Source organism: Cebidichthys violaceus, unplaced genomic scaffold, assembly GCF_023349555.1.
Source record: "Cebidichthys violaceus isolate CVI_PGR_0920_01 unplaced genomic scaffold, fCebVio1.0.p SCAF_14, whole genome shotgun sequence".
Classification (NCBI taxonomy): Eukaryota; Metazoa; Chordata; class Actinopteri; order Perciformes; family Stichaeidae; genus Cebidichthys; species Cebidichthys violaceus.
The window spans coordinates 15989524-16007258 of NW_027176307.1; the positions used below are offsets into that span (position 1 = coordinate 15989524).

The following is a 17735-nucleotide window of genomic DNA, read 5'->3' on the forward strand; positions in this document are numbered from 1 at the left end:
TGAAAAGAGCTGCAAAGTGTTTCAAACAAAGAGAATAAAAAGTCTAAAATACTGACGGAATAATGTGCAGATGTTCACTATCTGAAGAACATCAATAAATTAATAGAATAAAAAGAAATAATAACCCAACAATCAGATTTGAAATCAAAAGTCTGCTGACTCCCCCCGTGGTTGTAGTTTATTTAATAAACCGGACGTATTAAAATCAAAATGGAAAACACATTTGCTGTACAGTCGACAATGTTCACACCTTAACAGTCAAATGCCTTAAAAGCAATGTGACCTTCTATAGAAGCATTATTTAAGTCACAATAAAAATGAAAATGCATTTTCTTAACCTGCTGTTCAGTGGACAGTATTCAGCTGTGCCTCCAACAATAAGATCAACCATCAACAGTATGCAGACGACATCCTAGTTTACCTCTGAGACCCTGAGACACGTTCAACCAAAATAACCAATTCAAAACTAAAGTCGTCGTCTTTGGACCCAAATAATAAAGTTGGACAAGAATCAATAAAACAAGCTCAACTGTTTGAAATCAATCACCGAAAGTTTCATTTGATCTTTGAACCTCTGGAGATGAAACCCTGTGTCGTCTTTCCGTTGTCCCGGTAACGGCAGTGACCTAAATCTCCTGTCCTCGTCGTCCTCAGCTGTCCCTTCCTGGCGTCCAACCTGACGCCGGCCATCCCGGCGGTGGCCGGCGTCCTCTTCGTCTTCGTGATGGGGATGCTGCTCCGGGCGAGTTTCACCGACCCCGGCGTCCTCCCGCGAGCCACGCCGGCCGAGGCCGCCGACCTGGAGAGACAAATCGGTGAGGAAGAGGTTCATCTTCATCTTCGTCTTGATGACAACATTTAATCGGGTGATAACCTTCTGAGTGGGTGACTGAGGCCCCCGGGACCCTTCTGGGCCCCTGGGTTGTGACCCCATCTATCCTGTTCAGGTTTAAACAAAGATGTTCTATTGGAGGGAAGAAACGCCACTCTGTCATCTCTACATTTATGAAGTAAATCTTGTGGACTTTCTCTTTTACTTTTACTACTTTTATCAGTTTTCGTGATTCTGATTGTTCCAACCACACTGATACGTTTGTGTGTTTCCTTCTTGATTGATCAGTGATAGAAAGGTAATCAGAATGGACGGTGGGTCAGACGCCTTTTCCCCAAAAGTGTTTATCAATTCTTTATGTTTAAATGTCAAATCAAAGAAACATACAGTAACAATACAACAGTTTGAGTCCAGAAATACTTACATTACACACACACACACACACACACACACACACACACACACACACACACACACACACACACACACACACACACACACACACTCGAGTGATATCAGAAAACAAAATGTTTCTCTACTTTGTTTCCAGCTTGAAGTTGTTCTGCTCGCCTTTAGTGATGTAACTTTACCTTCCAGACAACAAGCCGACCGTTCATCCAACACAGTCCAACAGCTTGAAGTTTAATCTGTTTTTGATTTTTCTATAAAGTCTGGATATTTTCCAAGCACTCAGAGTTTGACATTTAACTGGATTTCGTGTGTTGAAAAATCCTCCTACAAACATTTAATAACATCCTCTCAGAGGTTTTGAATCTTTGGACGGTGAAATCTTTAATTCTCGTCTGAGGACAGACACTGTAAACCAGCTGCAGAATAATCTGCTCACTGAAGACTCTGAGTCACTACAGGAAGTGTTTCTGTCTTCAGACCTTCACAAATGTGGATGAATCGGTTGTTTTCACAGAAACTGAACGTCGCTGTCGCAGCTCTCTGATCTATTTTTGGAAACCTGTTATTGTTATTTTTTTTTTTAATTGATTGATTTTTTCACACTGGGTCCAGAATCATGTGAGCTGTCAATCACAGCAGAGCCGGGGCTTTAGAGGAACGACCAAATATGGAGAGAAGAAGAAGAAGAAGAAGAAGAAGAAGAAGAAGAAGAAGAAGAAGAAGAAGAAGAAGAAGAAGAAGAAGAAGAAGAGCTCAGTGTGTGAGAGGACGGACAGAAATAGATTATTTCACTAGTTTGTTTTATTTGGTCTGGAATTTATTCTGTGACGCACAGCTTGAAACAACAGCCTCACTTCCTGTCTAAAGACAGACAAGAAAGTTCCCAAAGGTACTACTGAACAGGCCAAATGGGCACAGACCCCCGGGGGCCAAAGTGTCAGGGGCCCCCTGGTCTTCACCTACAAATGTCATTCAAAGTAACTCATAACAACTTGGTAGAGACACACAATGACCACAAAGAGACATAAGAGGCCTTCAAAGAGACGTAAAACGACCACAAAGAGACATAAAACCACTACACAGACGTAAAACCACTACACAGAGACATAAAACCACTACACAGAGACCTAAAACCACTACACAGACGTAAAACCACTACACAGACGTAAAACCACTACACAGAGACATAAAACCACTACACAGAGACATAAAACCACTACACAGAGACCTAAAACCACTACACAGACGTAAAACCACTACACAGAGACATAAAACCACTACACAGAGACATAAAACCACTACACAGAGACATAAAACCACTACACAGACGTAAAACCACTACACAGAGACATAAAACCACTACACAGAGACATAAAACCACTACACAGAGACATAAAACCACTACACAGACGTAAAACCACTACACAGAGACATAAAACCACTACACAGATGTAAAACCACTACACAGAGACATAAAACCACTACACAGAGACCTAAAACCACTACACAGACGTAAAACCACTACACAGACGTAAAACCACTACACAGAGACATAAAACCACTACACAGAGACCTAAAACCACTACACAGACGTAAAACCACTACACAGAGACATAAAACCACTACACAGAGACATAAAACCACTACACAGACGTAAAACCACTACACAGACGTAAAACCACTACACAGAGACATAAAACCACTACACAGACGTAAAACCACTACACAGAGACATAAAACCACTACACAGACGTAAAACCACTACACAGAGACATAAAACCACTACACAGAGACCTAAAACCACTACACAGACGTAAAACCACTACACAGACGTAAAACCACTACACAGAGACATAAAACCACTACACAGAGACCTAAAACCACTACACAGACGTAAAACCACTACACAGAGACATAAAACCACTACACAGAGACCTAAAACCACTACACAGACGTAAAACCACTACACAGACGTAAAACCACTACACAGAGACATAAAACCACTACACAGAGACCTAAAACCACTACACAGACGTAAAACCACTACACAGAGACATAAAACCACTACACAGAGACCTAAAACCACTACACAGACGTAAAACCACTACACAGACGTAAAACCACTACACAGAGACATAAAACCACTACACAGAGACCTAAAACCACTACACAGACGTAAAACCACTACACAGAGACATAAAACCACTACACAGAGACATAAAACCACTACACAGAGACATAAAACCACTACACAGACGTAAAACCACTACACAGACGTAAAACCACTACACAGAGACATAAAACCACTACACAGACGTAAAACCACTACACAGAGACCTAAAACCACTACACAGACGTAAAACCACTACACAGAGACCTAAAACCACTACACAGAGACCTAAAACCACTACACAGACGTAAAACCACTACACAGACGTAAAACCACTACACAGAGACATAAAACCACTACACAGAGACGTAAAACCACTACACAGAGACATAAAACAACTTTAAAGAGACACAAAACTTGTATGTTTCGTAACATAAACTGCTGTCCCAAAATAAAGTTTTTTTCTTTAAAACATTTAACGGAGAGACCGATTCATCTCACTAGAATCTTTTCAACCACAGCCGGACGGATCCACCGATGTTGTCTTTGTTTATTTTGGTGTTTGTTTGTTTGTGTGTCCTCAGACTCGGCCGGCTGCTCCAGACCACCTCCTCGCACCAGAGAAGTCCTGATCAACGGACAGACGGTCAAACTGAAATACTGCTTCACCTGCAAGATCTTCAGACCGCCGCGAGCGTCTCACTGCAGCCTGTGTGACAACTGTGTCGGTCAGTGTAGATATTTATACTGTGTTGAAGTACTCCAGGTACTAGTACATCTACATGGAGTATTTCTGTGTTCCATGTTCTTTTATTTATATGTTTATTCTAAGCTTTGAAAGTAGGACTTTGCTTAAAGAGTATTATCACAGTGTGGTATTTGTACTTTTACTGCAGTAAACGTCCATCATTTTGAGAAGCTGTGGAAGCAGTTTAAACATTATTGTAGTTTTATTTAGTATAAAGCTGTAATATTTGTTCCTGTCAGAGCGTTTCGACCATCACTGTCCGTGGGTGGGGAACTGTGTCGGCCGGAGGAACTACCGCTTCTTCTACCTGTTCATCCTCTCGCTCTCCTTCCTCACCATCTTCATCTTTGCCTTCGTCATCACACACATCATCATCAGTGAGTAACACCGCCTCCACACACACACACACACACACACACACACACACACACACACACACACACACACACACACACACACACACACATATTTGAGACACTTGTACTTCCCATGAGTATCTCCATAGTTAATGATAAATAATGAAAAGGTCTTCACATGTCATCACAGAGCGTGTGCTGCGTTTCTGTGTTATTGACGATCCATCGATCCTACTAAGCCCCGCCCCCTGCCCTGTGATTGGCAGGCTGTCAGAGGCTGAGGCTGTTTCCTGTCATTGACGGACAGATTGATTGATTGATCAGTTGATATTGATTCTGCTGCATCAGACAAACACAAGTCTGATTACTGTGAGGAGTTCTCTGTAAAACAAACTGTGATGTGGTTCATGACCTCATGCAGACCTCCACAGACCCCATAAACCCCACCAACCCCACAGACCCCATCAACCCCATAAACCCCACAGACCCCATAAACCCCACCAACCCCACAGATCCCATACACCCCACAGACCCCATCAACCCCATAAACCCCACAGACCCCATCAACCCCACCAACCCCACAGACCCCATAAACCCCACAGACCCCATAAACCCCACAGACCCCAAAAACCCTACGGACCCCATAAACCCCACAGACCCCAAAAACCCCACAGACCCCACAGACCCCATAAACCCTACGGACCCCATAAACCCTACGGACCCCATAAACCCTACAGACCCCATAAACCCCACAGACCCCATAAACCCTACAGACCCCATAAACCCCACAGACCCCATAAACCCTACGGACCCCATAAACCCCACAGATCCCATAAACCCCACAGACCCCAAAAACCCTACGGACCCCATAAACCCCACAGACCCCAAAACCCCTACAGACCCCATAAACCCTACGGACCCCATAAACCCCATAAACCCCACAGACCCCACAGACCCCATAAACCCCACGGACCCCATAAACCCCACGGACCCCATAAACCCCACAGACCCCATAAACCCCATAAACCGCATAAACCCCACAGACCCCATAAACCCCACAGACCCCATAAACCCCACAGACCCCATAAACCCCACAGACCCCATAAACCCCATAAACCCCACAGACCCCATAAACCCCACAGACCCCACAATGGGATGGATAAAATCTCTCCCTCCACGTCTTCCTGGAAGGAAGTTGAAGGCTGAAGATTGATTGTGTGTCTCTGATCTAAAGTCTCCTGGTTCTCCCCCGTTGTGCGTCATCGATCTATTTCTGTGTGGAAGCTGCTGATGTTGTTTTCCAAACAAACAGGAAGCTGGAGGCTTCAGACCAACAACCAGCCGACTGTCTGACACCAACTCGTGTCTTCCTCCTCTCAACACTTCGCTGCCTGTTTTCTCTTTTTAGCAGCAGAGCTATAAAAAGATCCAGCAGAGTGACTTGAATCTACAAATGTACGTTTTCAGATCAGTCGCTCTGCTCATTACTGCTGTTTACTCTGAAGTACTTCTACTCCACTACACCTCAAAGGGTACTATTGTACATTTTACTGCATTTATCTGACAGCTTTAGTTACTTTACAGATTCAGATTAATACATGATGATGTATTAATATACATTAAACTACCAGCAGTATATAAAGTAAATCAAATGAGTACCTCGAATGTGTACTTAAGTACAGTCCTTGAGTAAATCTACTTAGTTACATTACACCAGTGCTTTTTGGGGCTTAACAATAAATAGTAAGAGAAAACACAAGATAAGAAACTGATACTGCAACTGTCAAGAAACATCAATATAAGATATGAAAACAATATTATAAAACACAGATATCTGTATTTAAAGTGAGAGGGCTGCTTCATATATTTGTTTAAAAGTTGAAACGACTACAAAGAGACACAAAACGACTACAAAGACACACAAAGCGTGTATGTTTTGTAACATAAGCTGCTGTCCTAAAATAAAGGATTGTTTAAAGGGTAAAATGTAACGGAGAGATTGATTCTTTTCACTGGAATCTTTTCCATCAGAACAGGCGGATCACCGACGTGTCTTTGATAACCTCAGCAACACATTCTGTCTCTGCAGGATCCAACCGGACGGGCTTCCTGAGTGCGCTCAAAGACAGTCCGGCCAGATATCCTTTCACCTTCTAGACTCCATCTGGAGCTTTCATCCGGTAAACTCATTTAAATAATCCGTGTTCACATTTCAGTTTGAGGTTCTATCTGCTGCATCTTAATGTCAGCACAGTTCCTGCTCAGAGGCACTAGTTGCCCCTCATACCCCCCCTGTCTGGAGGTTAGCATCGTGTGTTTGAGTGTTTCAGATAAATCAATGACTCTGACGCAGTCAACAGCCCCGCACCTCAATACTACCCACAATGCATTGCCAAGGTCAAACTTCTGTCACGCGCATTTACAATCGACTCCGCCATCTTCTACTGTTTCTACTGTTTCTACTGTTTCTTCTGTTTCTACTGTTTCTACTGTTTCTTCTGTTTCTACTGTTTTCTACTGTTTCTACTGTTTCTACTTGTTTCTACTTGTTTCTACTGTTTTCTATTTGTTTCTACCGTTTCTTCTGTTTCTACTGTTTTCTATTCGTTTCTACTTTAGTCCCGCTGCAGCCTCCACCAGGTGTTGAATGTTAATGTTCCTATTAAATTAATATTTGAATAATAAAGTAGTAACAGAGACGTTTAAACTTTAAACAATGTAACGCTGTCAACACAAACAGGAAGAGGTTAGCGCTCCTGTTTGAGCCGGTAGCTATCGGTAGCTATCGGTAGCTATCGGTAGCTAATCCCAGTAACCAAAGACGACCTGTGGAAGTTGATTGCGGTTAAGTTTTCTGTTTCGAGTAAAATCATTTTAAATTTGAGCGTTTTGCTGTTTTGGTTTTGAGAATTTTTAAACTCCAAAAAGTCACAAGTTGGTCCTTGACTTGTTCTGCACCGTGCTGGAGGTGGTGGTGTGTTTCTTCTCCATCTGGTCGATCGTGGGTCTGTCGGGGTTCCACACTTACCTGATCAGCTCCAACCAGACCACCAACGAGGACGTGAGTGTACAAAACAGTGGTCCGAAGACCACCAGGGGGTCCCTGAGATGGCGGCAGGAGGACCGGCGACTATCATTTACTAGAAATATATAATATTGTGAGACCGTGTTTTGATGTGGGCTTGATATGTATTGGCTCTGATGAACTGAACCAACATTCTCTGTTTCGGTCCTGGTCTTCTCCTGGTCCTGATCCAGATTAAAGGGTCCTGGTCCACCAAGCGAGGGAAGGATAACTACAACCCCTACAGCTACGGAAACATCCTGACCAACTGCTGTGCTGCTCTGTGTGGACCTCTGCCTCCCAGGTCAGTAACACAGCGCAGCACTAAACTCAAGACTAAACACAGGAGTAAACTATGGACTGAACTCAAGACTCAAATCTAGATTAAACTCAAGACTAAACACAGGAGTAAACTATGGACTGAACTCAAGACTAAAATCTAGACTAAACTCTGGACTAAACTCTGGACTAAACACAGGAGTAAACTATGGACTAAACTCGAGACTAAAATCTAGACTAAACTCTGGACTAATACCAGGACTAAAACAACACGTATTGAAGAACTCTATTGGTGTTAATTAATCCCGCTTCTACACTGCGTGAGATTGGAGGTCTCAGATAATGACTAAACTCTGGACTAAAATCAGGACTAAACTCTGGATGTAGTTTGTTGCTTTCCACTGCTGTACTTGCATCGTCTCTTCCTCTTCCTCCTTCTTCTTCTTCTTCTTCTTCTTCTTCTTCTTCTTCCTCTTCCTCCTTCCTCTTCTTCCTCCTCCTCCTCCTCTTCCTCCTCTTAGTGTGTTTCTGTGTTTAATGAGGACAGTTTTCAGTTGAGACCTTCTTCGCAGTGATTAAACTCCTCTTCCTCCTCAGAGATCAGCTGTTCACTCTTTCTTCTTCGCTGCTGACAAACTGAGACGAGTTCCTCCTGAGACTCCCTACTTTAATGTGTTCTCTGTTTATCATGGACTTTCCTCATGTATTGTATTTTTATCTGTCAATAAAGTTTGAATTTGCATGAAAGTGAGTAACTGAGACTGTCTGTGTCCCAGTTTGATTGACAGGCGAGGTCTGATCCAGTCTGACACGTCACAGACCGTCTCCCAGTCCAACCAGTCCAACCAGTCCAACCAGTCCAATGGGACCAAGCAGCACCACAGCCGCATGGTAGGACGACCTCCCTGATCAGAGTTGACCCGTCATACCTTTTATTTATTAATCAGACGGACTCACGAGACGCTACAGTCAAATCTAAGAAACAGGAGAATTAATAAAAACAATAAATAAATATCAATAACAGGTCAAATAAAAAGTTGATATTATCCCCTCAGCTATAATAGCGTGTTCTCTGTAACACATGTACATATTGTTGTTACATCTCATCTAATTAATTAGACTACATTATATTGTCTTTTTGAAGAACTGTCCTCCTTATTTTGAACGGTGACATACTGTTCCATGTTGGACCTTTAGTTTTAGACTTGTTAAACGTGAATACGTTTCCCTCTCTGTCGCATTCATCCGTTACCATTTATGTCAGAATATTCTAAGCAGCAGCAATCTCAATATACATTAACTATAGAAATATATTGTGATTTAAAGTCCGACTTGCTCTGACGTCACAAACGCGTGGTCGACGGTGACCTCGCGAGATCGAGGCGGAGCCGCAGTTGCTCTCCACCGACCGCGTGACCCAGTGCATGATGGGAAACGCCTGGCTGTCACCTGATCAAAGAGCTGATTGGCTCTTAGATTTGACAACAAACTCCTCGTTTAGGAAGGTAAACGACAGAGTTCTGGAGTAAAGAGTTGGTTTGCCCCTGTGATGGTTTCTGTGGTCCCGGTTCATGATCACGTGGATCAGGTGCCGTTAGCAGTCACTTCACCACCGAACCTCTAGAACCAAATACCTGAAGCACAGGTGAGTTCTCTGTGTGTCTCCTGTTTCCTCGTGACGAGTCCTTTCCTCTGAATGTTTCCTCAGTGTGATCAGGATCAGTGCCTCCAGAGCACCAAGTTTGTCCTCCAGGCCGCCGCCACGCCTCTGCTCCACAGCGACCCCGTGGTCCTGGCCCCTCTGCCGGCGAAGACCACCACCCTGGGGGGCCCCTGCGCCTACCTGGCCCCCTCCCAGCCCTCGCTGCCGTCCTGCGGGGGGGACGTCCTGACCCCGAGGGACGCCGCCGCCGACTCCCGCTGCCACCACCACCTCCACCACCACCGCCACCGCCACCACCGCCACCAGTTTGTCAGCCCGGAGGAGACGCCCCGCTCCACGCCGCGGGGCGCCCCGCCGTGCCCCGCCCACCCGCACCCGCACCTACCTGTCCCCGCCCCCGCCCTCCTGTACGACCCGGCCAGTCAGGACGCGCTGCACGAGGACTCGGTCCGAGGGCTCGTCAAACTCAGCTCCGTCTGAACCAGTCGTCTCTTGACTTTAACTGTTTCACCTCAGACTTCCTCTTCCTCCTCCGGTTTTTATGAGCCGTTCATTTTTTATGAAAAACGTGTCGATACCTGTGAAGTGTTTCCTGTCTGAGGTGTTTAAGCAGAAACGCACTTTGTGAATATATGGAGACGAACACGAAGCGTGGGGATTACTTTCTGCAAAACCTTTGATGGATCTTGAGTCCATCAAAAGGTAGACGAAGAGAAGCCGAGTGAGAGAAGCAGAATTACATTTTGACAAACAGGCGATCGTCACAAACATCACGTTTTTAAACCCTCTGGAGTCCAGCTTCACTTTCTTTAATATTAACCAACTTTCTCTGCTTTTGTCTTTCTTCATTGTCTTTCTTCATTGTCTTTCTTTATTGTCTTTCTTTGTTGTCTTTGTTTTTGTCTCTCTTTATTGTCTTTCTTTGTTTTTGTCTGTCTTTATTGTCTTTCTTTGTTTTTGTCTGTCTTTATTGTCTTTCTTTGTTGTCTTTCTTTATTGTCTTTCTTAGTCGTCTTTCTTTATTGTCTTTCTTTGTCTTTCTGTATTTCTTTGTCTTTCTTTGTCGTCTTTCTTTCTTTCTTTCTTGTCTTTCTTTATTGTCTTTCTTTATTGTCTTTCTTTCTTTCTTGTCTTTCTTTGTCTTTCTTTGTCATCTTTCTTTCTTTATTGTCTTTTTGTCTTTCTTTGTCATCTTTCTTTCTTTGTCGTCTTTCTTTCTTTCTTGTCTTTCTTTATTGTCTTTGTTTTTGTCTTTCTTTGTTGTCTTTCTTCATTATCTTTCTTCATTGTCTTTCTTTATTGTCTTTCTTCGTAGTCTTTCTTCATTGTCTTTCTTTATTGTCTTTCTTTGTTGTCTTTCTTTATTGTCTTTGTTTTTGTCTGTCTTTATTGTCTTTCTTTGTTGTCTTTCTTTCTTTATTGTCTTTCTTTATTGTCTTTCTTTGTCTTTCTGTATTTCTTTGTCGTCTTTCTTTCTTTCTTGTCTTTCTTTGTCTTTCTTTGTCATCTTTCTTTCTTGTCTTTCTTTGTCGTCTTTCTTTCTTTCTTGTCTTTCTTTGTCTTTCTGTCTTTCTTTGTCTTTCTTTGTCATCTTTCTTTCTTTGTCGTCTTTCTTTCTTTATTGTCTTTTTGTCTTTCTTAGTCGTCTTTCTTTCTTTATTGTCTTTCTTTGTTGTCTTTCTTTATTGTCTTTCTTAGTCGTCTTTCGTTCTTTCTTGTCTTTCTTTATTGTCTTTTTTTGTCTTTCTGTATTTCTTTGTCTTTCTTTGTCATCTTTCTTTCTTTGTCGTCTTTCTTTCTTTATTGTCTTTCTGTCTTTCTTTGTCTTTCTTTGTTGTCTTTCTTTCTTTGTTGTCTTTCTTTCTTTGTCGTCTTTCTTTCTTTGTCGTCTTTCATTTCACCCAGGATAAGCTGCTCCGCTGCCAAACTTCTTCTTATTTTAGTTTAAGTTGATCAGTGTTTATGTGGAACAAAGAGAACCGACCCGATGAGAATCTTCAGGTTTTCATTGTTCATGATTTTGTGTCGGACGAAGCAACATCACTGCCAGATGTTCAGCTGGAGTTCACGTCTGTAAAGAACCGAACACACAACTCATTTTAGTGGAATCAGTAAAGTAAATCCACTCAAAATGTTCCGCCTCGAGTTCAACTTTGGTGAACTTTAAGCTGTGAACCGGTTCTATTGAGGTTCTATTGAGTATTAACTGATCCTGATGAGGTTTTAAAGAACCTTCAGAAGCCCTCGTGGCAGCTGACAAAAAAACAATAAATGCCTTATTTTTTATTTTGTTTATTTAATGTAAAAATCGGACGAGACAGAGACAGAGACAGTGAAGCATGAAGCTCAGACAAACTGACAATAATCACTCAACCTGTTTCTGGACTCGCTGCACTAATATGAGGTGATGAACGCTCACCTGAGCACCGCCTTATGGAAGCTCCTTTCAGCCAGTAAGCCAAAACATATGATTACAAAAAGATCCTGTTAGTCAATATGATGACTCAGTATCTTAAAACAAGGACTCGGTATCTTAAAATAATGACTCAGTATCTGATAATGACTCAGTATCTTAAAATAATGACTCAGTATCTTAGAATAATGACTCAGTATCTGGTAATAACTCAGTATCTTAAAATAATGACTCAGTATCTTAAAATAATGACTCCGTATCTGGTAATGACTCAGTATCTTAAAATAATGACTCAGTATCTGATAATGACTCAGTATCTTAAAATAATGACTCAGTATCTGGTAATGACTCAGTATCTTAAAATAATGACTCAGTATCTGGTACTGACTCAGTATCTTAAAATAATGACTCAGTATCTTAAAATAATGACTCAGTATCTGATAATGACTCAGTATCTGGTAATGACTCAGTATCTTAAAATAATGACTCAGTATCTGGTACTGACTCAGTATCTTAAAATAATGACTCAGTATCTGATAATGACTCAGTATCTTAAAATAATGACTCAGTATCTTAAAATATGACTCTGTATCTGATAATGACTTAGTATTTGATAATGACTCGGTATCTGATAATGACTCAGTATCTTAAATTAAATACGTTTCTCATTATTTTGAACTGTGGTTTCCAGATGTTGATGACTGACGGACGAATCACTCGTCGTGTTTTCTCTTCACTCGAGTGACGACGTATCTTAGTAACAGACACGAAAGCTTCTGATTGGACGACTGACGACGTCCCGTCTGTGTGACACTTTAATAATAATTGTGGTTTTTGTGCCAAGAATTTCTCGTCCACCTCCAGCTGTTTCATTAACAACTGTGGTTTTCAATAAAACATACTTTAAATAAAAAGAGAAGAAGAAGAGTCTGTTTGATTAAAGAATAAATTAACTTTAATATGTCAAACACATCCTTCATTTAACTTAGAATACGGTCAAATCTATGAATACAACTCTCTAGTTTTATTAGTTATTCAATCGTGTTTTTCTCCTTTTCTTTAGTATTATTATTTGTATTATATTACTATATATATAATATTATTTTATTAATTATTTGTTGTCTCTTATCAAAGGCAAAATCTTTAAAATATTAGTAAAGATAATTAGTTATGAGCTACAGAGACTCTGGTATTTTGTCTGTTTTATTGTTACAGGGATGCAAAGAAAAATGTAATTTCCTCTAAAGGAGCGTGTAGACGAGGAGGTACTTTTACTGCGACCAAATACTTCTATTCCTCTACGTTTCAAAGGGAAATATTGTACTTTTCACTTCACCACATTCAGTCACTTTGATAATTAATACAAAATATAATCAACTAATAAATGATGAAGTGTTATTATAGATTAAACAGCAGGACATACAGTCATTACAATTACCGCTGCAACATTAAAGTGATGAACACAAGATTTAATGATTCATTATTATTAATTAATGACAATGACTGTCGGTCTGCAAATTACATCATTGTGATAAGTTTGTGCTTTTCCTCAAAAGAAAAAAAAAATACAAATACTTTTACTTCCACAGTTTTTTAATACTGTGGTTTTGCTACTTGTCTATTTTTTTAATATGAATATTTCTTAATATAAATATCAGTAAGGAATATTTTGAAGTGTGGAATAAAGGAATAATGTGGCTGTTTAGTAAAAAGAATCTAGTATTAAAATGGTCCAGATCCAGTAGGTGGCAGCAATGCGACATAACGTCTGCCGGCTGCCGTAAAACCCAACGAAGAAGAAGAAGTCTTCAGCCAATCAGCGCTCTCGCTTCGGCGGCAACCAGGAAGTAGTTGTTGCGTCAGATCAGATTCTCTTAAAGGGAGGAAATCTTCTTAAAAACGTCTGAATTTAGATGTAAAAAAGAAGATAAAACTTGTTTTAGAGCCAGAAACCTGAACGGATTCAAGGTGCAACACGTTCAGTTAATACAAGACACAAATACACAATTATTCTACCGTTAAATCCGTGTTTCTTTTGTCGGGGTGACGTGAAATATTATTTTGGCGCTTAATTTAGGTGACAACGCTTTTATTACAGTAAACAAACAATAAAACAAACCATAAATTAACTCAATACATGATGTCACACATGTATTATAACACAATGAAACTAATAAAATAAAATAAATGTCAGACATAATTTAAATAGTTGCGTAACGTCTCTTTCGTTCAGATTCGTAAACTCCGCACAAACAAAGCAGTTTTTTTGTTTTTTTTTTACTTTCCCGCAGCTGGTCGGGCGTCACGTGAGCGCCGCTTCGCCACCTGATTGGCTCCGTCCGCAGCGTTCACTTTAAAGAGCCGGTCACGTGCTGCGTTCCTATTGGCCGGCTGCGTTCTAGCGCCAATATTCGGATAAAGGAGGCGGAGCGGACGAGAGGAGCCGCTTCAGTCTCTCCGCTCTTCGTCTCCGTGTCGGCTGCTCTTAGTTTCTCCTCCTCCTGGTTTTATACACTTTTAATTACTTAACTTATCTTTTATTCAACATGTCTTCTGCTCGCAGTCCTCTTCGTGTGAAGAACGAGAAGTCCCTCAGCGGCCAGATGGACGTCATGTCTCTGGACAAAGAGAACACGGTGAGAGACAACACCTCAACGGTTCAATGTCCGCTGGAAGTCTGACCGGCGGCCATGTTCTCCTCACTTGTGTTTTAATGTGTAGTTCAGCCCGTACAAGTATTCGTTGTGTGTATAAAGTACATGTTTGTTGACGGAGGATTTCTTCTTCGTCTTTCAGCCACCGAGTCTGAGCGCGAGCCGCATCTTGGCTTCAAAAACCGCGCGAAAAATCTTCAGTGACGCGGTGAGTGAGACCCGGATGTACTGAGACTTTCTTCTTCTCATTAACAGTCACATTATGTTCAACTCATTATTACTGGGTTTGGGTTGTTTTGATCACGAGGCGCCTAAAGTCTCGGTTCTGGCGCCAAAAACGTGATCGATCAGCTGTTCCTGTAATCGATCAGCTGTTCCTTTTTAGTTTCTCCAACAAATGTGTTTGTTTATTCACTGCTAGCAGCTAAAATGTATAGTTATACATAATTCATATTTGTTGGTATTGTATCTGCAGTTAACCCTAATATATTATATTATAGATGAACATTAATCTAGAGGATGACAACACACATTATTGACACATTATTTATCCCTTTAAACATCAGTAATGTGTGTGTGTGTGTGTGTGTGTGTGTGTGTGTGTGTGTGTTCTCTCAGTCTGAAGCCGTGAAGAAGAGCAGCCCTGATGAAGAGGAGCCTCTTCTGAAGAACAACCCCCGTCGCTTCGTCATCTTCCCCATCCAGTACCACGACATCTGGCAGATGTATAAGAAGGCCGAGGCCTCCTTCTGGACCGCGGAAGAGGTAACCGTGGAGACGAGTGTGTGTGGGCATGGCCTCCTGGTGTTTGATGATGATGCCGCGCTCACTTCCTGTCTGTGTCCAGGTGGATCTGTCCAAAGACCTGCAGCACTGGGAGTCTCTGAAGGACGAGGAGAGGTTCTTCATCTCTCACGTGTTGGCCTTCTTTGCCGCCAGCGACGGCATCGTCAACGAGAACCTGGTGAGCTGCTCTCAGACCAGCTGTTGGTGTAAAGTCTAGATGTTAGCGTGGTTAAAGCGTCTCCTCACGGTGTTCTCCGCGTGACCACCAGGTGGAGCGCTTCACTCAGGAGGTCCAGGTGACGGAGGCTCGCTGCTTCTACGGATTCCAGATCGCCATGGAGAACATCCACTCAGAGATGTACAGCCTCCTCATCAACACCTACATCAAGGAGCCCACTGAGAGGTGAGACCACCAGAGCCCTGGTCCTGGTGCTAGACTCTACTGGTCTCTAGCTGGACTCTACTGGTCTCTAACTAGACTCTACTGGACTCTAACTAGACTCTACTGGACTCTAGCTAGACTCTACTGGACTCTAGCTAGACTCTGGTACTAGACTCTACTGGACTCTAGCTAGACTCTACTGGTCTCTAACTAGACTCTACTGGACTCAACTGGTTTCTAGGTAGACTCTACTGGTCTCTAACTAGACTCTGGTACTAGACTCTACTGGTCTCTAGCTAGACTCTACTGGTCTCTAACTAGACTCTGGTACTAGACTCTACTGATCTCTAACTAGACTCTGGTACTAGACTCAACTGGTCTCTAGGTAGACTCTACTGGTCTGGTACTGGACTCTACTGTTCTGTGTCTGACGGTGCGTTCATTGACCCTTAGAGAATACCTGTTCAACGCCATTGAGACTCTGCCGTGTGTGAAGAAGAAGGCCGACTGGGCGATCAACTGGATCGGCAACAAGGACGCCAACTATGGTAAGACCTGCTCTCTGGTCCGGTATCTGGTACTGATCCGGTATCCGGTGTTGATCCTCACTCTGTGGTTCCTCCAGGAGAACGTGTGGTGGCCTTCTCTGCCGTGGAGGGAATCTTCTTCTCTGGTTCCTTCGCCGCCATCTTCTGGCTGAAGAAGAGAGGCCTGATGCCCGGCCTGACCTTCTCCAACGAGCTCATCAGCAGAGACGAGGTCAGTGGTGCTGGTCTCACTCTGTGGTGCTGGTCTCACTGTGTGGTGCTGGTCTGACTGTGTCCTGACTGGTCTGTTGCTGGTTTCAGGGGCTCCACTGTGACTTTGCTTGTCTGATGTTCAAACATCTGGTGAACAAACCGTCGGCAGAAAAAGTCACCAAGATCATCCGGAACGCGGTGGAGATCGAGCAGGTCTGTGGACACGTTGTGGTTTCTGTGCTCCGGTTGAACCGGTTTCACTGGTGGGTTTAACACGTGTTCTGGTTTCTCTCTCAGGAGTTCCTGACGGAGGCTCTGCCGGTGAAGCTGATCGGGATGAACGGGGAGCTGATGAAGCGGTACATCGAGTTTGTGGCCGACAGACTGATGCTGGAGCTCGGCTTCACAAAGGTAAGAGGGTCCAAACCGAACCACGGCTCCCAGTGGACCACGGGGTCAGGTCTGTGGTGATGAGAAGCGCAGGGGTACGGACCTCAGCCAATGATGGGGGCTGAGTGCTGCTGAGACGTTCTGATTGGAGGACGAGTGGTTCACTGACAGAACGACAGCAGCACGACACAGACGCTGGTCTGAACAGACCTGACACCTGTAACTCACCTGTAGTCCACCTGTAACTCACCTGTAGAGTCCACCTGTAACACACCTTTAGGGTCCACCTGTAACACACCTGTAGAGGAACTCTAGACTTCACAGAACAAATGGGTCTAAAGGTCTAAATGTTTCTCTTTAACGTGAGTTGAACTTGGTTCTGCGTTGGTTCTCTGCAGATCTACCGGGTGGAGAACCCCTTTGACTTCATGGAGAACATCTCTCTGGAGGGAAAGACCAACTTCTTTGAGAAGCGAGTGGGCGAGTACCAGAGGATGGGCGTGATGTCTGGAGCCTCAGACAACACCTTCAGGCTGGACGCTGACTTCTGAGGACGCACTATGTTTACAGCCAATAGGATCAGACCTCAGACCAGGTGTTTAATCTGAACCACCAGGTGACGCACAGAGTTCATCTCTGCTGCTTTGTTTTAAATATAGAACCTGCTATATTAGTACGTTTTATATGAACTTGATGTTTTTAATTTGTACAGTTTGTGTTTTTTGTTGTAATAAAACTAAATATTTTGAATATTAAAGTCTGGATCTTCATTATTTTACTTAAATGTTTGATCTAAACACAACTAGGTTAAAGATTTCACTCTTTTAATCATTTAAAGCTTCACGTGTTTATTTATTATATTAAAGTAATAAGATATAACAATCTGAGCTTTAGAGGAGCCAACAGG

General features: G+C 42.6%; 2 protein-coding genes and 1 non-coding gene across 3 annotated transcripts in view; all 3 read left to right on the plus strand.

Annotated features, from left to right (window-relative positions):
• Positions 1 to 10259, plus strand: part of LOC137871426 (palmitoyltransferase ZDHHC14-like) — a 13530-nt gene extending 3271 nt beyond the window's left edge. The window contains exons 3-10 of the mRNA XM_068709238.1: positions 655 to 815; positions 3938 to 4081; positions 4341 to 4478; positions 6547 to 6595; positions 7416 to 7518; positions 7716 to 7825; positions 8577 to 8691; positions 9509 to 10259. Of these exons, the coding sequence (XP_068565339.1) occupies positions 655 to 815; positions 3938 to 4081; positions 4341 to 4478; positions 6547 to 6595; positions 7416 to 7518; positions 7716 to 7825; positions 8577 to 8691; positions 9509 to 9943 (1255 nt within the window). The 3' untranslated portion in view covers positions 9944 to 10259. The remainder of the gene's footprint in view (positions 1 to 654; positions 816 to 3937; positions 4082 to 4340; positions 4479 to 6546; positions 6596 to 7415; positions 7519 to 7715; positions 7826 to 8576; positions 8692 to 9508) is intronic.
• A 4065-nt stretch (positions 10260 to 14324) lies between these two features.
• LOC137871341 (ribonucleoside-diphosphate reductase subunit M2) lies at positions 14325 to 17578 on the plus strand. The gene is made up of 10 exons (XM_068709130.1): positions 14325 to 14512; positions 14673 to 14738; positions 15149 to 15295; positions 15378 to 15494; positions 15586 to 15719; positions 16152 to 16246; positions 16324 to 16457; positions 16547 to 16651; positions 16736 to 16849; positions 17227 to 17578. The coding sequence occupies exons 1-10, from the start codon at positions 14423 to 14425 to the stop codon at positions 17377 to 17379; spliced, it is 1155 nt and encodes a 384-aa protein (XP_068565231.1). The 5' UTR covers positions 14325 to 14422; the 3' UTR covers positions 17380 to 17578.
• Positions 16900 to 17037, plus strand: LOC137871437 (small nucleolar RNA SNORD94). Its single transcript, XR_011102807.1, has one exon. It is a non-coding gene; the product is annotated as a small nucleolar RNA SNORD94 (small nucleolar RNA).
• Positions 17579 to 17735: the final 157 nt, after the last annotated feature.

What these genes read in the sequence shown, in the direction of transcription:
- LOC137871341 (XM_068709130.1), top strand. Translation starts at nt 14,423, where the DNA reads ATGTCTTCTGCTCGCAGTCCTCTTCGTGTGAAGAACGAGAAGTCCCTC. An exon ending in GAAAAATCTTCAGTGACGCG is followed by an intron (nt 14,739 to 15,148) that starts GTGAGTGAGACC and finishes GTGTTCTCTCAG; the next exon opens with TCTGAAGCCGTGAAGAAGAG. An exon ending in GCATCGTCAACGAGAACCTG is followed by an intron (nt 15,495 to 15,585) that starts GTGAGCTGCTCT and finishes CGTGACCACCAG; the next exon opens with GTGGAGCGCTTCACTCAGGA.